This window comes from Colossoma macropomum, unplaced genomic scaffold (assembly GCF_904425465.1).
Source record: "Colossoma macropomum unplaced genomic scaffold, Colossoma_macropomum, whole genome shotgun sequence".
In the NCBI taxonomy this organism is placed as follows: Eukaryota; Metazoa; Chordata; class Actinopteri; order Characiformes; family Serrasalmidae; genus Colossoma; species Colossoma macropomum.
Genome location: NW_023494787.1, coordinates 3,296,498 through 3,322,362, shown reverse-complemented (window position 1 = coordinate 3,322,362; position 25,865 = coordinate 3,296,498). Strand labels below are relative to the sequence as shown.

Here is a 25,865-nt window from a genome sequence, read left to right as displayed (position 1 = left end):
TCAGATTGATGAAGAATGTGCTGTAGATGAAAAAGGTTCCATATAGCACCAAAAAGGGTTCTTCTCTTGTTACAGGCTTGACATCATAAGAATAGCAGAACCCCTTTTGTTGCTATATAGAACCGTTTTATAGAGTACCATATACAGCACTCTGTAATCTGCAATCTGAAGAACGCTTTCATGATGCAAACAACCCTTTAATCACGCAAAGGGTTCTTTGAATGTTCATGGTTCTGTATAGAACCATTGTCTTTAAGTGTGGAGTGATGAATGCAGTAGTAAGTGACATTATCGTAACCTTTCTCCTGCTCTGCTCGAGCCGCTCTGGCCTGTAGAGCCTCAGCGCTGGGCTCTTCTCTGCGGTGCTGCTGCGCTGACAGCGGAACCACAGGAATCTCCGGAAGTTTCTCTCTCCAGTCCGGACCGTCCTGCTCGATCAGCAGCTTCGTGATCCTGACGAAGTACAAAACATTACGCAAGATTCGTTTACATAAACAGTCTAACCTCAGCATTTTCCTCCAGCCAATAAGCAAAACCTCGTACCTCCACTTTTCAGTTTTTGACATATTGTGAAAATGCCTGTTACCCTTTACATTGTGTGTAAATTTCATGATGAATGGATTAAAAGAAACGACCTAAAATGACTTGGAAAATTCTGGTTCCATTGACTTACATTAAAAGTAAAGTAGGTTTTTTCCTTCTCCTGTAAAGTTACCATTTTGGAGATACGAGGTTTTCTTCAGACAACAGCGATATAGTTGTATATAGAACCTTTTTGAAAATGGTTCTATGATATTGATATTGTTACCAGCTTGGCATCATAACAATAGCAGAACCCTTTTTTGTGCTATATAGAACCATTTTCAACACATTCTCCATCAATCTGAAGAACGCTTTCACCATGCAGGGAACCATTTAAGCATGTTAATGTTATTTGTGTTTACTTAATATTATTGTTTTCTAAGCAAATCACTCACTGGCCAGATAAAGAGCATTTTTATATGTAGTAATATATAACCCTTTTTGGTACTATATACAATAGTAATTTTCTCAGGTGGCTAAAGCTCGTATAGTGATCTATATAACACAACAAAATGAAAATGTGGAAAAGTAGCACCAGAGCCGGTTAATGAAGAGTCTGGCCTCTTCCTGTTTCCCTCCTTATATCAAGAACAGGACTGCTAAACAGCAGAGGGCGCCCGCGAGGGAATGAATGGGAGTGAATGGAGCTCAACGGCTAAAAACTAAATGTTAAAATAGTTTCTAATCACTGAACCAGAACTTTCCTTTCATTTTATACAGTAGAAGAATGTATTTCACTAAAAAAAGCAAAATAAATTTACCTGTATGTTTCCTTTTCTCTACAGCAAACGCTAACATTACTGCTACTGAGTGCTGATTGGTTAGCATTACTGCTACTGAGTGTTGATCGGTTAGCATTATTGCTACTGAGTGTTGATTGGTTAGCATTACTGCTACTGAGAGCTGATTGGTTAGCATTACTGCTACTGAGTGCTGATTGGTTAGCATTACTGCTACTGAGTGTTGACTGGTTAGTATTACTGCTACTGAGTGTTGATTGGTTAGCATTACTGCTACTGAGTGTTGATTGGTTAGCATTACTACTACTGAGTGCTGATTGGTTAACATCACTGTTACTGAGTGTTGACTGGTTAGCATTACTGCTACTGAGTGCTGATTGGTTAACATTACTGTTACTGAGTGTTGATTGGTTAGCATTACTGCTACTGAGTGTTGATCGGTTAGCATTATTGCTACTGAGTGTTGATTGGTTAGCATTACTGTTACTGAGTGTTGATTGGTTAGCATTACTGCTACTGAGTGTTGATCGGTTAGCATTATTGCTACTGAGAGCTGATTGGTTAGCATTACCGCTACTGAGAGCTGATTGGTTAGCATTACTGCTACTGAGTGCTGACTGATTAGCATTACCGCTACTGAGTGCTGATTGGTTAGCATTACTGCTACTGAGTGCTGCTACTGACTGCTACTGCTACTGAGAGCTGATTGGTTAGCATTACTGCTACTGAGTGCTGATTGGTTAGTATTACTGCTACTGAGTGTTGATTGGTTAGCATTACTGCTACTGAGTGTTGATTGGTTAGCATTACTACTACTGAGTGCTGATTGGTTAACATCACTGTTTCTAAGTGTTGATTGGTTAGCATTACTGCTACTGAGTGCTGATTGGTTAACATTACTGTTACTGAGTGTTGATTGGTTAGCATTACTGCTACTGAGTGCTGATTGGTTAGCATTACTGCTACTGAGTGTTGATTGGTTAACATTACTGCTACTGAGTGCTGATTGGTTAGCATTACTGCTACTGAGTGTTGATTGGTTAGCATTACCGCTACTGAGTGCTGATTGGTTAGCATTACTGCTACTGAGTGTTGATTGGTTAGTATTACTGCTACTGAGTGTTGATTGGTTAGCATTACTGCTACTGAGTGTTGATTGGTTAGCATTACTACTACTGAGTGCTGATTGGTTAACATCACTGTTACTGAGTGTTGACTGGTTAGCATTACTGCTACTGAGTGCTGATTGGTTAACATTACTGTTACTGAGTGTTGATTGGTTAGCATTACTGCTACTGAGTGTTGATCGGTTAGCATTATTGCTACTGAGTGTTGATTGGTTAGCATTACTGCTACTGAGAGCTGATTGGTTAGCATTACCGCTACTGAGAGCTGATTGGTTAGCATTACTGCTACTGAGTGCTGATTGGTTAGCATTACTGCTACTGAGTGTTGATTGGTTAGCATTACTGCTACTGAGAGCTGATTGGTTAGCATTACTGCTACTGAGTGTTGATTGGTTAGCATTACTGCTACTGAGAGCTGATTGGTTAGCATTACTGCTACTGAGTGCTGATTGGTTAGTATTACTGCTACTGATTGATTTATATTACCGCTACTGAGTGCTGACTGATTAGCATTACCGCTACTGAGTGCTGATTGGTTAGCATTACTGCTACTGAGTGCTGACTGGTTAGCATTACTGCTACTGAGTGCTGATTGTTTAGCATTACTGCTACTGAGTGCTGATTGGTTGGCATTACTGCTACTGAGTGCTGATTGGTTGGCGAGCGGAGCAGCTCATTGGCTGTTCATGCTCACTGATGTCATGAACATATATGAGGTGCCATTTCAAACTCCTATAACTCGAGTTTAAAAGCTCTTAAAAATATAACAGCAGTGTTAAAGTGTTTTATGCTGCTCTGTGTTCAGGAAATTAATGTATTCGTTTATATTAAAAATGTTTAAGCATTTATAAACTATGATTTTGCTGAAATGCTCCATCTTAACCCCTTCATTTTGGACTCGCTCGGGAGCGCCCTCTAGTGTTTAAGAAACCCTCCTCTATACAAGTTCTCTGGTAGTGTGCTGCGTCACCTCATGGTGCTCAAAAGAGTGACTCAAAAGCGCTCAGTGACTCAAAATAACTCAGTGACTCAAAATAACACAGTGACTCAAAAGAGCTCAGTGACTCAAAAGAGCTCAGTGAATTAAACCACCGGCTTCTAACATTAATATATTAACTGCTCCACATTGGAAGCTGTTTGTTTAGGTTTGTGAAATCCAGATGTTTGATGCTTAAGGGCCTCGTTAACACAGTCATTAGTAATAAGAGCCTAAATTATGAGGAAACTTCATGGCGTGTCTGATGCACTTTTTTTTGTTCCCCCATCCCACCCAATCTGGATTTCTGGATAATAATAATAATAATAATAATAATAATAATAACTTTATAGAGCACTTTTCATCCTGCTGGCAACTTAAACTACTTTACAGATACACTATTAATCTATAAACAAGGTACAAAAGTACATTAGCGTGTAGCTGTAGCCATCTAACAGCCTGGATTTCATCTGTACTTTTGGGCTGCTATTATTTTTAGCTATGCTACTGGACTTCAGTCTATGTTTATAGATAACAGTGAGGCAGAATCAGAGATAATGAACATTCGCTTTGAGGCGAGTTAACTACATCAACCTCATAGCTCCAGTGTTAAGACTAAAGAAGCAAACTTCAGACACCAAACATGCATGGCTGAGTCACTGAGGTGTGGCTGAGAGGGTGGAAGGGTAAATTTAATGGTAGTGTGTTTGGGAAATGTTTTTCCTGTTAGTTTTAAGGTGGTTGTTCTTCAGCATTTATTCACTGGGTTTTCCTACATAGAGTTATGCTGTAAGCCGGCGCTTAAGTCCACTGGCTCATGTGTTTAGACCCAGGGGGCAGAGAGCTGAGCACTGAGAGAGGAGATGTACGTTTGGGTTAGAGTTGAGTGTTAGAGAAAAGCTCTCTGTGTCTGCGTCCTGCTGGTCAGTAGGTATACCTGTGGATACTGTCGTGAGCCGCTTGCACACTGACATCTATCTGCAGGACGGTTTTGTAGTCCACGTAGGCCTTCCTGTAGCGCTCCAGGGACTCGTAGGCCATGGCTCTGCGGAGGAGGGGCTTCAGGGAGAAGGGACGGAGCTCCAGGGCTCTGCATGTTAATAGGATGAGAGAAAGAGGGATCAGAATTAATCTGTGAGCGCATGACCAATACAGACCAGCCCTGCAGTGACCTCACAGACCCGCACGGATTAGCGAGTGATGTCCATTCATAAACCTTCCCTTAAAACACTGCTAAAAAAAGACAGTGACATTTGGCTGGACGAGCACAGCGTGTGCTGAGCCTGGATCTTTGTATAAAAAGTGCACATATATATATATATATATATGTATGTGTGTGTGTATGTGTGTTTTGTTTATTTTCTAAGTGTAAATAAGTTAACACATCATCTACAGAGCACACACCTTAAATATGGCACAATTTGTATTTTTTTGTTAAGTTGCCACATTTCTTTTGCTGCCAATATGTTAACGATACTTACATTAATTACAATTAATTAGAAGAATATATATATATACTGATCAGGTATATATATATATAGATCCTTGTTTCTATGATCATTGTCCATTTTATCAGCTCCACAAAAATATCCAGCCAACAGCGTCCTGTGACCACTGATGAAGGACTAGAGGATGACCAAAACAAACTGTGCAGCTGCAGATGAGCTATCGTCTCTGACTTTACACCTACAAGGCGGACTGACAAGGTAGGAGTGTCTAATAGAGTGGACAGTGAGTGGACACAGTGGTGTTTAAAAACTCCAGCAGCACTGCTGTGTCTGATCCACTCGTACCAGCACAACACACACTAACACACCACCATCACGTCAGTGTTACTGCAGTGCTGAGAATGACCCACCACCCAAATAGTACCTGCTCTGTGAGGGTCCGTGGGGTCCTGACCACTGAAGAACAGGGTAAAAGGGGGCTAACAAAGTATCAGAGAAACAGATGGACTACAGTCTGTAACTGTAGAACTACAAAGTGCACCTATATAGTAAGTGGAGCTGATAAAATGGACAATGAGTGCAGAAACAAGGAGGTGGTCAGAATGTTATATATATATATATAAAATTTAAACTTTACATGACAGTTAATGTACCATCAACAGTTTCTGGAAGTAATTTCAACAACAAGATTAAATATAATAATAACAATAATAACAAATCCTGCAGTATTAACCTTCAAATTCTGTATTAATGCAGCATCGTCTGCTGTTAGTAGAATAATATTTGGTTGTTATGCTGTTTGGCAACCATAGACTTTTGTTAACAAACTACATTGCTTTGTTATTATTATTATTATTATTATTATTAGATTTTGTTATGACTATTACTAATAATAAATGCTATTATTTATTACACATTGTTCTGGTTTATGGCATTTCACTACTGTTTTAAAAAGCAATAATCCCTTCGAGGCCACGTGTTACAGTGGTTTTACTCTGCTTTGTGGGCTCATATACTGCAATTCTCTTGTGTTTTGTTTTTGTCACCTGGGCTCAATGATGACATTTGTGTGGTTTTATGTACCAAAAACATTAATAACCAATTTTTCCATGATCATTTTCTAACTTTTTTTTATCACTTACAATTAAACAAGCTGTTACTGTGTCTTTAAGACTGAGATACGTAAATGAGCTCTGTTCTGATTGGCTGTGCCTCAAATATAACTTCAGTAGTGGGTGGGGCTAAACTGCTGTAAGATGTATATGCATATATATGTAAATGTGTTTCACAAGAACACTGAATTCAAAACAGGCTGTTTTTACAGCTTAGTTTCCATAAACGGACTGTATGGACTGAGGAGCGAATGGTATGTTTAGAGATGGGTCATTCTACAGAAACGTCCACTTCTCTATCCATAGGAGTCACTGGTGTTACTGATCCTCATTGGTGTTACACATAATAAAGAAACACCAGAGACATTTTAATGAAAAATGCATTTTACTAAACGGCTGCTACAGAGCATCAAACCACATGTTGTCAATCATGGAATATCCACTAAAATATGGAATTTAATCCATTTGTATTCTATTTTTTCACAGTTACCTCAGAATAAAGTCGGTCACACCAGTGACTTCAGCTAAAAGCTTCATATGAAATCATGAGCTGAATGAGAAAATCTCTGATAACTGAAAGACACAGTGGACTCACCATGTGCTTTTCTTCATAGATCCTCAGAACACAGGTAAAAGGAAGTCAAGTGATGTCATCAGTGTGACTTTTATTTCAAAATAAGAGATTTTTTGTTACGCGGTAACACCAGTGACACGACTCCTGGAAACAACAACTTTCATTATATATTTTATAATATTTATTTGTCATTTGTTTTCTTTTTTTATGTAATTTAATTCATATATTTCATAGTCATGTATAGATTATTACAGTTAAAATGGCAGAAAAACATGTTTTTTACTTCAAAATGTGGCCTCAGCCTTCACACATGACCGTGAGGACGAGCTCTTCTGTGGTGTTTGGAATTCTATATGATTGATTTAAAAACCAATATTGCTAAATTGAGGCTCAAGAAGGTGTAATTGTTAAAATGACATTGTTTTATTTTAAAATGTAAATAAATTGTAACCCTAACCTGTTTTTCAAGTGTAATATATCTGTAAACACTAGGGACACAAAAATGGACGTTTCTGTAGAATGACCCAAATGCATTTACATTTCAAATCAAACTCTTATTTCAGAAAAGCGAGGAGAGCCCAGTTTTCCGTGTTGACGGCCCTTTAAACAGCAGTAACGTCGCTGTATCCTACAGTGGTTTATTGCTGTAGTGTAGAAGCTCTTAAGGAGAGTCTACAATCTGGAGGTGAAGCTCTTTTTAGCTCAGCTAATAGCGCTGCGTGCTAATCTCTCACACACCATCACAGGCCTCCTGCAGCAACGTTATTACTCAGACCGAGCTGAGGACTGCTGGACTGAGGGAGGGTTTGTTTTCCCATACAGCATTTTTAGCTTTTCATTTCAAGTTTGTTGATTTCAGAAATTTCAAAGTGAAAATGTTATTAAAACTAATAAAAGAGAAATTTAAAAAATAAAAAGTCTAATTCTAAAGATAAAATGCAAAATGTACTCGTAGGAAAGTGTTTTCAGTGTGTAAGGTTTTAGTTCTTGCTAATAAGAATTTAGGACTTTTGCCAGTTTGGACTGATTTTTTTCTAATCAAGTGAATTGAAATTAAATTTTTACAACCAGTACTGATTCAATATTCACAAGTAAAAATGTTCAAATCCTAATTATTATATATTTATATATGTTTAATTTCATCTCTTATTAGCAAAGTGTTTAGCATAATGCTTTGCATAAGAAATAAAAACCACATAAGAAATACACTTAGAATTTTCATTAATTCAAACATGTCATATTTAAATTCTTATTATTACATCTTTGAATTAATGTCTTCCTAGTAAAATTGAATTGTGGTCCGAATGTAATTTTTACATATAAAACTAAAAATTTAAACTTTTAGAAATTTTATATGTAACAATAAAATTTTAACTAGTTATCAACATATTTAAACACAATAATTAGAATTTCAACACGTTTAAATTTGACTTAAAAATTGTGGATTTAAAGCCAAAAAAAGGCACACACAATATACATCACGATACTTTACATTCACTTTTCAGGTTTCTAACCTGGTGCAATCCTGAATGCAGTCTGAACTATTTCCGTCTTTGAGATAACAAGCTGCTCTGTTGGAGTACAAAATGCAAATATCCTCAGGACTGTCGACACCTGTCAGAAAAACACAAACAAAAGCACTCAAATGAACCCACACTCATAACAACACATACATGTATTTTAAATGTGACATATCAAACACACATTAAAATACATTATATACAATATTTTTGGACATTTTTCATACTTTGCAAGATGTATTTGATAAATACATTTTGGGAAATCTCCAGTGATGAACCATTACTGTTTATAATGACCTGCTAGGTCTCTGATAAAGCTGCTAGCACCCCTATGGGATTCTAGTAGCATGTTAACACTAAGCTAACAGCTACTCACAAAAACATTTTTTGGCTGTACTAGATTTAACACACACAAAGCTTGTAAAAGACATTGAACATGTTTTATTTGAAGTTTGTAACAGACATTATTATATATCTGAGTTTGTATGTATCAGTTTTACAGTGACTCTTTCAGTAGAGTTCTGACACAAAGCTGCCGCCGCTGTTTTACATTCCTAACAACTAACTGACTTGATATAAGGTGAGTTATTCGACAAGGTCCATTATCACCTCTGCTATTTGTGTCAACATATCAGATCCTAATTATGATGGTTAACCGAAGTCAATTTCATGGAATAAAACTTAAGAAAGTTAGACTATGGCTCGTATTCACAACCCGTGACGTATCTAGAACTTCCAGAAGGCCTTTTTTTTCTCACAAAACCGATCCCACCCACTGTAAATTAGAAACATAGTTGATTCCTCTGTCAGCTCAAACACTGTCAGGGGACTTTTAGTCTACCAAAGCAAAATCAACGTAAATTTACTCTCAAAGATACAATAAGTCTTTAAGGCTGTACTGTGTGCTTTAAGTATATGCTTTTTTGTTGTGCTGGTTCGAGTGGATCAGACACAGCAGTGCTGCTGGAGTTTTTAAACACCTCAGTGTCACTGCTGGACTGAGAATAGTCCAGCAACCAAAAATATCCAGCCAACAGCGTCCTGTGACCGTTGATGAAGGACTAGAGGATGACCAACACAAACTGTGCAGCAGCAGATGAGCTATCGTCTCTGACTTTACATCTACAAGGTGGACCGACAAGGTAGGAGTGTCTGATAGAGTGGACAGTGAGTGGACACAGTGTTTAAAAACTCCAGCAGCACTGCTGTGTCTGATCCACTCACACCAGCACAACACACACTAACACACCACCATCACGTCAGTGTTACTGCAGTGCTGAGAATGACCCACCACCCAAATAGTACCTGCTCTGTGAGGGTCCATGGGGGTCCTGACCACTGAAGAACAGGGTAAAAGGGGGCTAACAAAGTATCAGAGAAACAGATGGACTACAGTCTGTAACTGTAGAACTACAAAGTGCACCTATATAGTAAGTGGAGCTGATAAAATGGACAATGAGCGTAGAAACAAGGAGGTGGTCATCATGTTATGGCTGATCGGTGTATATTAAAATACACGTGCATGTATATCTGTTCCACATGGGCGTTCTCGGGCCACAGAACCGTTCCTTTGGGATGACGTAGCTATTCGCTGATTGGTTCTGTGTTTATGTCAGCATTGAGTCACTTCATCTTACAGTATTTCTCCCCCGAAAGCAATCAAATAACTTTCATTCGCTCACACGGCCACCAAATTAATGAAAGTTTTCTATCCACCAATCAATCAATGTCAAGCTATCGCTAAATGTTAAACAGAGCTGGTAAGCATTAACTTGATTCTGACTAACAGAAGCTACACTGACTCAAAGTTGGACCATTATGACTCAAGTCTGAGGAGGCGAAGTCGAGCGGCTGATGTTAGAGGGACAGAAAGCTGCAGTCAAATCTTGTCTGTGGTGTTTGGATCTGTAGCCTTCTAGCTAGGCTAATACTAACTGGCTCTTGTAGCCTAGCTTATCTAGAGGCCTGCAGATCCAAACAATACTGTACAGGTTTGATTCCAACCAACTTGTGCTTTACTGCTACAAGTGTAGACGATAAAAATCGAATGACTGGAGTTGACAGAAAACTGAAATCCAACCTGTTCTGCTGGGCTAAGCAAATGCACACCACAGTCCAGGCTCAGTTCCAGGTAACTGATGTTCAAATCATAGCTGTGTCCCAATTCAGGGGCTGCGTCCTTCTGAGGCTGCATTTAAAGGCTGTCTGTGTCACAGCGGTACGACTAGGCTGTCCCATTTCGAGGACTCCTTTATATGTGGCCAAGAAACGTGTCCTTCTTTTCCATGGCAATGAAGGATCCGATGGATGGATCCTTCACCAGTCAACATATTTTGAGGTTCACTGTGCGCCGGCAAGGAATTGAGAACATGGCGGCGTCAGCAGAGGAGCGAACGGCGACTGAGGAGACACTTTAAATGTAAGTATTGGGTTTAAACTGAGTCGAATAGCGAACAATACCAATGATAAAAAAGCCAATGTGGTCTGAAGCAAAACGTACACTAACATTTCGTTTAGTTTTAGGGAGCAAAGAACGGACAGAGAGGAGCATCTTCAGCTCTAATAAACGAAAAACTATAAAACTAAAATCAAACTTTCTTGCTCCGTCTTTAAAGAGCAGCGTTTCATGACGCGATGATAAGTGGTGCTGTGGCACAAACAGGAAATCCACTGTAGAGCGGACCATCTCATTTCGGTTCAGCCTCAGCTCTATGCAGCCTTAGAAGGACGCAGCCCCCAAATTGGGACACAGCCAATGTCTGTTTAGAGTCAGTGACTTGCATTGACGCTACAGCCAGAATTAAACGTGTTCTGTGGTGTAGCTTTTAGCCTGTTAGCCGTCACCGAGCCACTGTTGTGTGTAGTTTTTCTTCAGTTCTGATTTACATGTAAAAAAAAACTTAGCCGGCCTCACGAACCCTCACTAGCATAGAACAGCACAGTATGAGAACCATTTGGCTCTACAGTTACTTCATGTCTCTTAAAGACATCTATATTTACAGCTTTTTTGAGAGTGTAATTATGTTTGAGGTTAATCTGACACGTTAGGCCTTCAGTCCAGCTCCTGAAGTCCTGACCAATGGGAGAGCTCACTTGGCTGTATCTACCTAGATACCACAGAGAAAACAGTCCTGATTGGATAATTTTCTGTTTTAAGAATTTAACCCCTTTGTTTACAACCAAGTTTTTTATTAAAATTAAATGAACTTAAAATTACAGACATTTATTATTATTATTATTATTATTATTATTATTATTTATTTTTATTTATTTGACTGAAATCTTTAATCCTTCTCTGAAACCCTAGAAGGCGCTGAAGGTTCCCCATGGGAAATCTCGCTGAGGAAGCTGCTTTAAGTCTCTATGGTGAGAGGAAACAGGAAGTACACAAACACCCAGCTGAAATGGAGTTTCAACAACACTGGAACATGAAGAAGGACATGTCCCAACCCAAACCACTGCCGCTAATCATTTCCAAACACACCCTCACCTCAGAGAGGGAGCTTTAAAGGCCTCATCTGCTCCAGCGGTTTCATTTCTCCTAAACACATTTACCACATAATTCACTCCTGTCGACACGAGACTTCAGAAACCTTCACAATGAGCAGCTGCGCCCAAACACGGGCTCTAAAAACAGGCATCAGAACCTGGGTCTGCTACTGCTTCTCCTCCATGACTCAGTGCATAACCTCTTACGTACACTGTGTAAACCGCTTGTGCAACACTGTTGGGCCTTTGTACTTCCAGCTGGCTTTAAAGACGCTCTGAATATGTCTTTGAAGCGGAAAATATCTCTGATTATGAAGAATAAACAAATAAACAAAGACCTAAACTCTAATTTGGACATGAAAGGTGCCCTTTACTGAGAGATTTCATGTTTAAAACAGTCTGCCATGGTTATATGCTGTGAATACGCCACAAAATACATCGAATATTGCACAATATTATCAATGTTACATTTTATGTGTACATTTTACATTTAAAACAGTGTTCATGACTTACATTATCTTAAAAGCAGCACTACTGTCAGTATATTTTGTGTATTGTGTTGTTTGGACAGGTGTTTACATTTAAAACACGCTATTTACTACTTTCCATCTCTAAAGCAACATTAGTCAAGATATTTTCAATGTATTTCTCATCTTATAACATTTCCAACATATTGATTTTACTACTTTTCTATTTGTGTGGATGTTCACATGTAAAATACATCACTTATTACTTTCTTCTTTCCTCTAAAGCAACATTACAGCTTTATAAGATATATTTGACATAGTTCTATTATTTCAACATATCTAACATATTTATTTTATTTATTTTCTGTTTGTATACGTATTGACACTTAAAACATATTATAGACTACTTTCCGTTTCTAAATCAGCAATTCATAGTCAATATATATCCAATATATGTCTTGTATCTCATTATGTCCACTATATTTACTTACTATTTGTGTGGGTTTTGACACTTTTAACACATTGTTGACTACTTTTCTTTTCTAAATCAACATTATATGGTATATTAACAGTATATATTTAACATAAGCCTGATTTGTAGTGCTATTCACTGTGAAAACACACCGCTTCCCTTTTCTAAAGCAGTGTTACAGCCAGTGGAACAGAATTTAAGGCTGTTACTTCACCTTCTCTTTCGCACCCCTCTATGGCCTGGGTGTATTTGTCCAGCGCGTCTCCGAACTGCCCGTTTTTGAACAGCATGTTGCCCTCATTCTTTAGCCGGGCGAGTGGAGGGGGCAGGGCTCCAGCTGGAGCGTCCAGGTTACAGTTTTCTGCCCCCGTCCCGCTCACGGTAGGGCTAATGCTCTGGCTTTCCTCCCCCACCCGCCGCTCCACAGGGTGAGTGCCATTAACCTCAGGCTTTTTCCCAGGGGGCTCCTGTGACCTGGCGCTCCTGTTGGCCCCGGGGGTCCCGGGTCGTGAATGGTGTGACCCTCCTTCTTCTCCTTTACCTGGAGCTTTCTTCTGAGCGTTGCCCATGGCCGGCTTTTTCTCTTTCGGAGCCTAGTCAGCACTCTTCTGCTCTCACTCTGCTGTTCATGCTGCCGCTCGTCCTCTCTGCACTGTGTGTGTGAGTGTGTGTGTGTGTGTGTGCGGGCTCAGCAGGCCGTGACGTAGAAGGAGGAGGAGGAAGGGGAGGGGGAGGGGGAGGAGGAGGAGGAGGAGGAGGAACTGCAGTAATGCGGTGTGTCGCAGAGCCAGGAAACCGCTTTATCTCTCTCACTGCAAACCAGCATTCAGGGAAACCCCAGAAAGGCTTAAAGGGACAGTTCACCAAAAATCAAATTTTACGTTTCTCACCCTTACTTCAATTGCGATCCGTCAGCTGAGACTTATCTGGTTTCAGAAGTTTGCTTCTTTAGTTTTAGCACTTCAGCCATGAAGCTAATGTAGCTAACTAGTAGTGAAAGCTTATGTACACTAATTAACATGGTGCTGCTAATTGCATACCTAAATGATTATATTGTCCTTCAAATGTGTCCAGAAACGTCACAGCCAAGTTGATTTAACTGCCCCATTCCTACACAAATCCATCCTGTTATTTTAGTGTTATTTTTCCACATCTGCCCCTGGAAGTATTTTCATTCACGTTGTAAACACTATATTTTGTTTGCTTAGTTCATAACCAGCAAAACGGTGGTCATAAATTCTTTTACTTAATTGTAGCACTGGAGCTTCGAGACTAATGAAGCTAACAAGGAACAGAAGCATATGTTTATCTTAATTAGCATGGTGCTAACTGTATGCCTGAATCATCATAAACTTGCCTCGAAGCACGTGGAGATGTTCACTAATCTCTGATAGACCTGTTTATGTGGTTTCTGACCCTGTTTGACTCACTGTTATCTATAAACATGGACTAAAGGACATTAGCATAGCTATAACCCAGTAGCGCCACCTGGCAGACTGAATTTTGTCCGTGGTCTTCTCCATTTTTGAATATAGCATATAATTAGGTAAAATGACAAATAAATAAGCAAAAAGAAACAAAAGTAAGCTAAATGTCACTAAGTTACTTTCTCTGGCGTAATCTTGAAGCCTTGTAGTGTCTGATGAATTAGCTCAATGCTAATTTAGGTATTCTGGACTTTCAGATGACCGTTGTTGTTTTTAGCTTTGTTAATGAACTTTAGTCCATGTTTATAGGTAACAGTGAGTCTTACAGGGTCAGAAACCACAGAATCAGGTCTATTAGAGACACTGAACACCTCCACACAGTCTGAGAACAGCGTGTGATGATTCAGACATGCAGTTAGCACCACTGTAAAAAGCTTCCATTACTTGTTAGCCACATTAGCCTCGTAGCCCCAGTGCTAATGCTGACTTTAAGTGGTGTCGGAAACTGGAAAAACACATTTTCCCACTAGTATAAGTAAAATGACACAAATAAATAAGTAAAAAGAAACAATTTTTACTTTTTACAATTGCTAATTTAGGTATTCTGGACTTTCAGATGACCGCTGTTGTTTTTAGCTTTGTTAATTAACTTTAGTCCATGTTTATAGGTAACAGTGAGTCTTACAGGGTCAGAAACCACAGAATCAAAACTATTAGACACACTGAACACCTCCACACAGCCTGAGAACAGCGTGTGATGATTCAGACATGCAGTTAGCACCACTGTAAAAAGCTTCCATTACTTGTTAGCTACATTAGCCTCATAGCCCCAGTGCTAATGCTGCCTTTAAGTGGTCAGGACTTGGAAAAAGCTAATTTTCCCACTGTAAACTGTACTCAAACAGCCAACAAAGCCTTATTTACACGGGATTTGATGATACATGACTTTACAGGGCATATAATGCAGCCTTTCATCTTTTCCACAAGTGAGGAAGGCTAAAGCTGACAGTGAATGTGAAATAATACACCTGATGTGCTTTTATGAGATCTGTGTGCTTTTTAATACAGCAAAGAAAAAGCAGGGTAAGTGTTCTCCACGCTGTCTTTTTCTGTGTGGTGGCCAAATCTTTCACCAAACAATAAAGAGTGTGAAGTGGCATTTGCTAGTTAACCATCTGGTCCCAGACAGAGAGCATATATCGGTTCGCTGGCTCAATAAGGCCGGCACCCCACTGACCGTTTGCCACTGCTGGTCCCCCCCTCGGACCACCCAGATTACTGTCCTGCATACAAGGTCCACATAGTTTTTAATCTCCTCAAACAGATTTTAAATGCACAGAGACTTTTATGTTAGACAATAAACTGAGAAAAATATTACAAACAACTGAGAGAGAAAAAATTAACTTGCCCTGATATAAAATGATTTTGGGTCATTCTACAGAAACGTCCGCTTTTCTATCTGTCCATAGGAGTCACTGGTGTTACTGATCCTTATTGGTGTTCCACATAATAAAGGAAACACCAGAGACATTTTTAATGAACAATGCATTTTACTAAACGGCTGCTACAGAGCAACAAACCACATGTTGTCAATCATGGAATATCCACTAAAATATGGAATTTAATCCATTTGTATTCTGTTTTTTCAGTTACCTCAGAATAAAGTCGGTCACACCAGTGACTTCAGCTAAAAGCTTCATATGAAATCATGAGCTAAATGAGAAAATCTCTGATAACTGAAAGACACAGTGGACTCACCATATGCTTTTCTCCATAGATCCTCAGAAAACAGGTAAAAGGGAGTCGAGTGATGTCATCAGTGTGACTTTATTTCAAAATAAGAGATTTTTTGTTACGCGGTAACACCAGTGACACGACTCCTGGGGACAACAACGTTCATTATATATTTTATAATATTTATTAGGCATTTGTTTTCTTTATGTCATTTAATTCATATATTTCATAGTCATGTATAGATTATTGTAGTTAAAATAGCAGAAAAACATGTTTTTTACCTCAAAATATGGCCTCAGCCTTCACACATGACTGTGAGGACGAGCTCTTCTGTGGTGCTTGGAATTCAATATGATCGATTTAAAAACAATATTGCTGAATTGATGGATCAAGAAGGTGTGATTGTTAAAATAACATTGTTTTATTTTAAAATATAAATAAATTGTAACCCTAACATGTTTTTCAAGTTTAATATATCTGTAAACTCTAGGGACACAAAAATGGACGTTTCTGTAAAATGACCCTTCAGTAGAGAATGTTTAAACATTTATAAACTATGGTTTTGGACTTGCTCGGGAGCGCCCTCTAGCGTTTGAGAAACCCGGAAGACATTACAGAGTGGAAATTCTCCTCTCTACAAGTTCTCTGATTTAGTCAAGACTACAGACATAGAGCTCAAACTAAACACTGAGAGCTGGCGATCTTGGCGAAATGGAAAACTTCTTATCAAAGCAAATTCAGTCATTTAGTAAATATTAAGCCTTTAAAGTCGAACAACAACGTGGCTACGCTGCGTTTATTTGATATGTGAAGAACATCACCTAACAAAACCAAACGTATAGAATTTTGTTTAGTTTGTCTCATAAAGTATATTTTTCACATGAACAGAAATATGATTAATACATCAGATGTATTGTTACCCTTAAACAATTTAATTATTGATTATAAGCGCTTATTGATCCAAACTGTTCTGAATGAACAATCCAACAATAGAAGAAGCCTCATGCATCTTTTATGCAGTGATAGGAAACACAGCAGCTCACAGAAAGCTCAGTTTCTATGCGCTGATATTTTGAAAATGTAATATTTTGAATCGTTCGTGAATAATAGTTCAGCCCTCAGAAGTTTTGACACAGTATGATGATCTGGCCCTCTTTGAAAAAAGTTTGGTGTAGATGGTTCTATATAGAACCTTTGTGAAAAGGGTTCTATATAGCACCCAAAAGAATTCTTCTATTGTTGCAACGTCAAGCTTTTTACAATAGAAGAACCCTTTTGGGTGCTATACAGAACCATCTACAGCACATTCTCCATCAATCTTCACAACTCCTTTCATAATGCAAAGAACTCTTTAATTATGAAAATGGTTCTTTGAGTGTTCATGGTTCTGTATAAAACCTTTTTCTTTACTAAAGAACCGTTGAAGAACCATCTTTTTAAGAGTGTACATTTGAGACAAATTGTGTAAAACAGATTTTCCGCTGTAACTGTCACTTTAATGCTGGTGAACACAATCATAAAGGACGTCATTCTGACCACAAAGTTTGCTTGGTTATAAACTGGTTGTAAATAAGCAAATTATATGCAATTCTTACAGCGTGAATCTTCGTACATCTACCCAGATGCAAATCCACAAAGGAGCATTTGAAAAGACAGGATGGAGCTGTAGAAGAATGGAGCAGTTAAATTAATGTTGTATACTAAATAATGATTACTTAAGTATCTCCATTTGCATTAAACAAAGAAAAAATCTAACACATAAATAGTGTGACTGTGTTTTCAGCGTGTTCTGCCAGACTAGTACCTCGAGCACATGCTGTTCCTTCCTAAAGTACAGATATTAATGATGATGTGAGTTAATGGGGTGGAACAGCGAGCTTTTTTTTGTGCCACTAAAAGGACTTAATGTCTTTCGCAGCAGAGGATCACTCTGCAGATGACAAAACAGAGCAGGATTCGTTAAAATCTCTGAAAATAGAACGTCGTCGAGAGAAAAGCTTTGCTGAAAGGTGTACGTGCAGGTAAGGGTGCCCAAACTTCTTGTAAAGGGGCCAAATGGTAATGTTTGGGAGTTCTGGGGTCTTCTGCTTTAAGCTAGTAGGCCAGACCTGCTGCCAGACTGGAAGGTGGAGCTGCGGACACGGCCCTTCTCCCAGACTGTAGTTATTTCATAACTCATTTTTGTGGCAAATGGAGGCCCAGAAATACAGAGCGGTATACTTAAAGGGCCCATATCTTGGAAAACCAAATGTTCATCACTTTTTGGACACAGAATTTAACATAGCATACATTATTAAACATACTGTTCACTCTCCAGTCCATTTCTGAAAGCTAAGCGGTGAAATAAAACAGCCCGTTTTGAAGTCAATGTTTTTGTGACGTCACAGAAAACAGTTTACATAAATCGACCTATTCAGCCTACAGCCTGTTCAGACTGCAGTTATAAAGGGTAGAATGTTTCTACTCTGACTGCTTTTTGACAAGCAGAACTGAAGCTTATTTACACATATCTGTCTTAAAGGCACAGTAACATAAAGAGCCTGTTTACTTATAAGGGTAAAGTGAGGTTGCAAAATGGTCATGTAAAATGAATTATGATATTTTTGGTACATGAAACCACACAAACATTATAAGTAGGTCTCGAGGAAAAAGATAATAACACCAGAAAACCACAGGCTATAGGCCCTTTAAGCAAGAGAACATGGGGAGTGTGTTATGGTGAATAACATAACTGTGATTGGGTCACAGGTACGAACTGAAGGTGAGCACAGCAGATCACAGTCGTGATGTTATTCACCATTACAGCGTTCTGCTGCCTTTGTACAGCAGTTCTGCACAATAAAGAACTGCATAAAGACGCCCTGAACATTGTATCATATGTGCTTTGATATCTGTAGTTCCTTCCGCAACAAAAAGTAGTTCCCTTTTGAGTTACAGAGCCGTAAAACTGTTTAAATATCAGGTTGAGCTCAGCTTTTCCAGATGAAGCTGAATGTGATTTTTACATCCCATGCGTCAAACGCAAGGCCCGCCGGCCAAGTCGGGCCTGTGGCACCATCCTATTCGGAATTATTTTCATTTTCTATTAATATTAGCCCAGTTCACCATGTGCTGCACTACAGTTCCCAGCATGCACTGCAACATAACGTGTGCTCCCACCCCCTCCCCAACAACGATATATGGGACAGCACCACAAAAACAAACAAACAAAAAAAAAAGACACCAGGTGTCCAGTTCAAGCAAATGGGCAGTTTTAAAACCCTACTGTACACTGGGGACATTTAAAGAGGTTTAACAGTGATCTGCAGTTAATGTAGTCTATTGTTTATATAAACCAATTTGTTTTTATTTAAAATTATTTTTTAATCGTTCAAGCATTCAGTGCCTATTTTTTGCTGTTGTAGTTTTGGCACAACAAACTGGTCAGTTGGGGTCGCGGCAAAATGTTAAGTACAAATAAAATAACACAACTGGCTCACGGACTTCTTGTGATTTTTTAATGCGGCCCGTTTACTGGTTGAGTTTGACACCCCTGGGATAGCTTGATGACCAAAAAGCTCAGCGACAGGTTCTGGGTTTGGTGTAGTCCTGCGGTCACTCTTCCTTCCGAGTCTGACCCGGTCAAATATTACCTCGTAGAAGTTCTCTAACGCGTCCATTTTCTGTTTTTGTATGTGCTAAAGTAGAACACTTACAGTAACGGTTAAAAGCCAGTCATCAGTTAGCAACCTCAGCAGAGTGACAGGCATTGTGAAAAAAAACCTGCTTTTGATTCTCAACCAATCAGATTGGGCCAAAAGAACTTACTGTTGTATAAAAGTAAAACAAGATAAAACAAGATTGGCTGCAATTCTTTAGTCTCACATTTACATAAGTCACCATGGAGACACGTTTGCCTTTATAAGGTCAACAAACATTTCATTACTTCAAAGTTCCCAAAGCAAACAAATGTTTACTTTAAACTCAACAGCGGTTTCCTTCCTTGTGAGGCAGGCTGCCTCGCCTTCAAGCCTTACAGTCAGTGAAAAGATTTTCAGTTCATTACTAGTAGCCATGGTCAAACGCAAAAGTTTGAACACCCCTGGTCAAATGACATGTTTTGTTTTTGACCAGAGGTGCTAAAACTTACACATACAAATACAAATAAGGGAGATTTTTTGATAACATGAAAGATTTTTCAAAGAGAGGCGCGCACACACACACACACACACACACACACACACACAGTGAGACTCTGTTTATACCATAAAAGCATTAAACATGTTAAGATTAATTAATTAATTGATTCATTTTAACATTTTTAATACTGATACTTTAATTGGGGCAGTCGTGGGCTGAAGGTTAGGGAACCAGCCTTGTGACGGGAAGATACCTAACCCCCAACTGCTCCCTGGGTGCTGTGGATAGGGCTGCCCACTGCCCTGGGCAAGTGTACTTACTCACTGCCCCCTAGTGTGTATGTGGTGTTTCACTGCACGGATGGGTTAAATGCAGAGGTGAAATGTCCCCACTGTGGGACCAGTAAGGGTCACTTAATCTAAAGTATTAAAGGAGAAGAACACGCAGCAGACACTAAACTGAAACCACAGAAATTGAAAATACTGTAGTAAATAAAGCTCAAAAGGTCCAGGTCTGATTGTGGCCTTGGCCTGTAATTGTTTCATAAATACGTTACCTCTAGTTTTGGAAACAATGGAAGAATTTTTGCTAAGAAAAAATGATGACTTTAATAGTGGTGTGAATGATGAGGTGAAAGACTAGAGAAACCATCTAAGGTTTGGAAATAAAGGTGCTCCAGATGACCGTGACCTTTGGAGATAATGGTGTACAAATCAGAAGGTTTTAAATATCTGGGAGAAGCACGGAGAAGCTATAAACAGCATTTCAGCTCTGGGTGTTTTTGAATGAGGCACAGCCAATCAGAATGGAGCTCATTTACATATATCAGTTTTAAAGGCACAGTAAGAAAAAAAAAGTTCAACTCCAAAGGATAAAGAGAGGCTGGAAAATGGTCATGTAAAATTTATTACGGCTGGTTTTGGTATATAGAAGTGCACAGACGTTATAGGTGGATCTCAAAAATGCAGGATACAGGCCCTTTAAAGTAGGGGACTGTGGTTAAAATTCAATAAGGTGCAGTTAGAGAAAATATCCTCAAGCGAAGGTCTGGAACATCATAATGTCTAAGTTGCATTATGATTCAGTGCCATATACTGTTTACTGAAGTAGCCTAGTAGGTATATCAGCATCTTATACAGTCAACAACTGAATATCAAATCAAATAAAATACAATTCAGTCATATTTCAACAACATTTATTATCAGTTTTCTCTTTTTAGAGCACGACATGTGAAATAACTTCCCTCTGACTCACTTTCTTCTCCAACTGCCGTTCCCCGCCTCGTCCCCCCTGTGTGTGCGTCACTCACTCGAGTCTCAGTGCTCATTGTAACGCACAGATCTGATTGGCTGAGTAGCGTCGTTTTTTTTTGTTTTTGTTTTTTTTTTACAACGCATGCGATTGGTCTGTGAGTCTCTTGGGCCACTAAAGCGGAACTGTAAAGGCTAGAAAAGTTACGCTGGTTAAAACAGGACCACCCCATCGAAATTCAATAATTCTCTATTGTTTACCGGTTATAGGTCCAGGTCCCCATAGGACAGCGTCTGGGTCTGGACTCGGACCGCGGTCCATCTACTAGTGACCTCTGTTTTAAAGGATGATTTATCTCCTCAGCCTTGCCTCCTCATTCAGCTATTCCTTCATCAAACAATCGATTAAAACGAGCAAATGTCACTAAATGCCTAAAAATGCATGTAAAATGTTTTCGCTAAGCTAGCGACAGTTTTGTGCTTCACAATAAAGAAAAAAAGTTCAGGACGAATCCGTGAAGAGAGGAATCTGACTCAGCATTTTTAAAGAAAACTGTATTTCTGATCATTCAACCTGTGTACACTTATTTACAGTTCCATCTGAAATGGAGCAAAAAGAAAATAAAGAAGGAAACAAAAGCACATTAATCTAACGACAGTCTGGGCTTGGAAGGGAAATCCATCCTGCAGCTCATCGGGCGTCGAACACGACCACTGAAAGTCTGAGTTAAAGAAAACCAACGATTCCAACCATTTAACCAAACCAGGAGAACCAAATACTGATAATTTCTCCACTATCAGCATCAATTACTCTACACGCTTAAAAAAGACTGTTCCTCAGGGGTTCTTTAGTAGAGAAAATGGTTCTATATAGAACCATGAAAACTCAAAGATCCTTTTGCATGATTAAAGGGTTCATTGAAGGGTGAAATGGTTCTTCAGAGTGATGGAGAATGTGCATGAATGTGCTGTAGATGGTTCTATATAGAACCTTTTTGAAAATGGTTCTATATAGAAGAAGCCTTTTGGGTGCTATACATAACCCTTTTCAAAAAGGTCCTATATAGAACCATGAACACTCAAAGAACCCTCTGCATGGCTAAAGTGTTCTTTGCATTGTGAAATGGTTCTTCAGATTGATGGAGAATGTGCTGTAGATGGTTCTGTAAAAAACTTTTTTAAATGGTTCTATATAGCACCAAAGAGGATTCTTCTATTTTTATGGTGTCCAACTTGTGACAACACTTTTGGGTGCTATTTAGAGCACTTTTCAAAAAAGGTTCTATATAGAACCATGAACACTCAAAGAACCCTTCTGCATGACTAAAGTGTTCGTTGCATGGTGATAGGGTTCTTCAGACTGATAGATAATGTGTGTAAATGGTTCTATATAGCAGCAAAAAGGGTTCTGCTATTGTTACGATGTCAACCTTGCAACAATAGAAGAACCCTATACAGAGCACTTTTCAAAAAGGTTATATATAGAACCATCTACAGCACATTCGCCATCAATCTGAAGAACCATTTCACCATGCAGAGAACCATTAAAGCATGAAATGTTTCTTTGAGTGTTCAAGGTTCTAAATAGAACCATTTTCTTTACTAAAGAACCCTTGAAGAACCATCTTTTTAAGGAGTGTAGTCTTAGAGTTCTAAACGACCCTCAGATTTATTCACTGTTTTGTGTCTAAAACTCTTACAGGGCAGAAACACTGAAGAGTCAAAGCCCAAACAGAGTCTGAGGAACGATGTAGCACTATAGCGTAACTCCTACAGTCACAGAGACGGACAAAGGAGCCTAAAGTAGTGCAGAATCAACCCTCTGGTCAGAATAACGTCACTGATATCCATCTGTGGTGAAAATGGAGCACCAATAAACAGCTTTTATTCAGTAGTAATGATCTTAAGTGTAAATTAGAGCACAAACAACATACTGATAGTGCAACACAGACAGCTGTGCTGTGGAATAAAACATGAGGACCACCTGCTTAACTGTATCACAGCAATACAGACCAAACTCCTCTGGAGCATTCCAGGGAATTATGGGAATGAGAGCTAAATTAGGTGCTTTAAAATCCAGATTAAAACCAGTCTGTTCAGGTTATCTTAGGCCAACAATGCTGTGTGTCATATATTCATAATTGTGCTGTTATATTCATTTCGACTGCAGCATTTTATCTTAACATTTACACAGATTCCTGCGTAAAGCAGTCTGACATCATTAATATGAAAAGAGCTACATAAAGGTTTATGATTAGTAGTAGCAGCAGTCGTATATTTGGATGATAAGAGTGCAATTCTTCTGTTTGTTTGAGTTTAATAAATTTTATATTTGAGAACTGATATCTGTCAAGTGCAACTACTGAAGTAAGTCAAAATGGAAACATAAAAAAAAAAAAATTAAGACGATACCAGTATTTTTAGTCCCTAAAAAAGACATTTGCCACAATTTTTTTTATATTTACATGACCCGGTGTTCATGCAAACAGGAGAGAATAAATGATACTTTTTTTTTGTCCCTCTAAGAACTCAAGGCAACAAGTCTTGACCCAGATTAGGCAAGCAGTTCAGGGAAATCAGCCGTAATAACAGCTGCTTAAATGAAAATCTTGTCACATCAGTCCTTCAACACACTCCACATTTTCACATTTGCCTTACAACAGCAGCAGCAGAAAGGATACATCTCTTCGTCCTCTTCTTGTACATGATCCTGTAGCCGCACTCTCTGCATCTGATGGGGTCTCTGGCTTTAATCTCATTTTCTGTGTGACATTCTGTAAAATAGAGAAAATAAAAAATAAGAAAGTAGTGCTTAAAAATATATCAAAGTTGTCTTGCATTTTTTGGTTCATGTACCAGAACAGTGACCATTTATTTTTTACATGACCATCATCCACCCTCTTTTTATCCCTTAGAATGAAAACTGAGCTTCTGCTCCTGTTCCTCTAAGACTGGTATATGTAAATGAGCTCTGTTCTGATTGGCTGGCCTGTGTTTTGCCTAATTCACAGAGCAGTCTGAGCTGAAACACTCCTCACAACTTCAGTGTGAATGCATGTGGCTAAGCATGCTGTGGAGTGAATGGCAAATATATGTAAATGTGATTCTGTGACATCACAAAAACAGAGAATGGGCTGTTTTGCAGCTTAGTTTTTCAAATATGAGCTGTACGGACTGATGTTAATATTCTGTCATGTTATCAATGTTTACATACAACATCAAACTCTTATTTCAAGAAGTAGTATAGTTTCCATTATACCGGCCCTTTAATACCACATGCAAACTTGTTATAGGTTATGATGCAGTCACCACTGTCTGCCTAAGGACATGAGGGACTACAGACATTTCTGTGTCGGACTGAACAGAAGTATGTTTGACTGACCTACTTCTACAATCCCTGTAATGGGTACCGCTCCTGTGTTATTTATCCATGAGCCTCAACTTTATACCTTCTGATCTGTTTGTTTCTCAAATCTTAAAGGGCAGAAACACTGAGGAGTCAAAGCCCAAACAGAGTTTGAGGAATACTTTAGCACTATAGCGTAACTCCTACAGTCACAGAGACGGACAAAGGAGCCTAAAGTAGTGCAGACTCAACTCTCTGGTCAGAATAACATCACTGATATTCATCAATAAGTAAAAAGGGTTCCACCAGAGAACTGCTTTAGTGTCTTTTACTGGAGAACATGGGTTTGGTTTCTACACACTTAAAAAAATGCTTCTTCAAGGGTTCTTTAGTAAAAGCAATGGTTCATTTATTGAGTTCTGTACAGCAGGGGTTTTGGAGGACCCCCAGCCCGGCACATTTCTGTGTTTTCCTGCCAAAACTCACCCCCCCTTAATTCAGGACGAGCTTGTTAATCAGAAGATTAGCAGGACCAGGATTGAGAACCACTGTTACATAGAACCATTTCATACCTAAATGGTCCTCTGCATGGTGAAACGGTTCTTCAGACTGCTATATGTGCTTCTATGTAAAACCTTTTTGAAAATGGTTCTGTATAGCATCAAAAGGGGTCGTGCTACTGCTACAAGCTTCACATCACCACAACAGCAGAATCCTTATTGGTGCTATATAGAACCATATACAACACATTCTCCACCAATCTGAAGAACCATTTCACCATGCAGACAACCATTCAAGCATGAAATGCTTCTTTGAGTGTTCATGGTTCTATACAGAATCTTTACTAAAGAACCCTCGTAGAACCATCTTTTTAAAGTGAGTACATTCACCCTCAAACACAGTCACCTCCACAGATGTAGATCATGGGCTGCTGTTTCGGGGGCTGCAGATCTTTTTGAGAATCCATCTGTGGGAAACACACACACACACACACACACACACACACACACACACACACACACACACAAAAAGCACCAATAGTAAATGTAGCAACACAAAATCTGAACAGAATAAACTTGGTATTTTATAATATCTGTAAAATCTACACAAGTTGGCCTCCCATCCGTCAGCTTCTTGTTCGAATTGTCCCGGTCCACCTTAAATGGCGCAGCAGTTACACTCTGGCGCAATGTAACTCCTGCACCATTTAAGGTGGACCGGGACAATTAGAACAAGAAGCTGGTTAGCTACTCAGCACGTTAGCAGTACGGGTTCGCTAAATCACTAAACAAACGCAGAGAATCTGCATATTTGTTTGAATGTAACGTACAATAATTTAATAACCATTCAACACGTTAATTTTATCCAATCTCAATAAAATAACAAGAAATAAACAGCAGCACGCCATCTTACCGCCAACACGCGCGAGCCCTGCGTTACTCAACACTCTGCGCATGCGCCGTATTGCGTTTGCGAGGCGAC

The 25,865-nt window shown here is 39.0% G+C and overlaps 2 protein-coding genes across 2 annotated transcripts in view; both read right to left on the bottom strand.

Moving 5' to 3' along the window:
* The window catches only part of spag1a (sperm associated antigen 1a), a 28,023-nt gene extending 14,816 nt beyond the window's left edge, over positions 1-13,207 (bottom strand). Inside the window, exons 1-4 of the mRNA XM_036565879.1 lie at positions 12,722-13,207; positions 8,074-8,173; positions 4,363-4,515; positions 299-453 (exon numbers count right to left, since the gene is read on the bottom strand). Of these exons, the coding sequence (XP_036421772.1) occupies positions 299-453; positions 4,363-4,515; positions 8,074-8,173; positions 12,722-13,076 (763 nt within the window). The 5' untranslated portion in view covers positions 13,077-13,207. The remainder of the gene's footprint in view (positions 1-298; positions 454-4,362; positions 4,516-8,073; positions 8,174-12,721) is intronic.
* Positions 13,208-21,571: 8,364 nt separating this feature from the next.
* On the bottom strand, positions 21,572-25,865 carry polr2k (RNA polymerase II, I and III subunit K). Its single transcript, XM_036565878.1, has 4 exons — positions 25,797-25,865; positions 25,290-25,350; positions 23,719-23,811; positions 21,572-21,751 (listed from the first exon to the last, which is right to left on the bottom strand). Exons 2-4 carry the CDS (start codon positions 25,348-25,350, stop codon positions 21,729-21,731), a joined length of 177 nt encoding a protein of 58 aa, XP_036421771.1. The 5' UTR covers positions 25,797-25,865; the 3' UTR covers positions 21,572-21,728.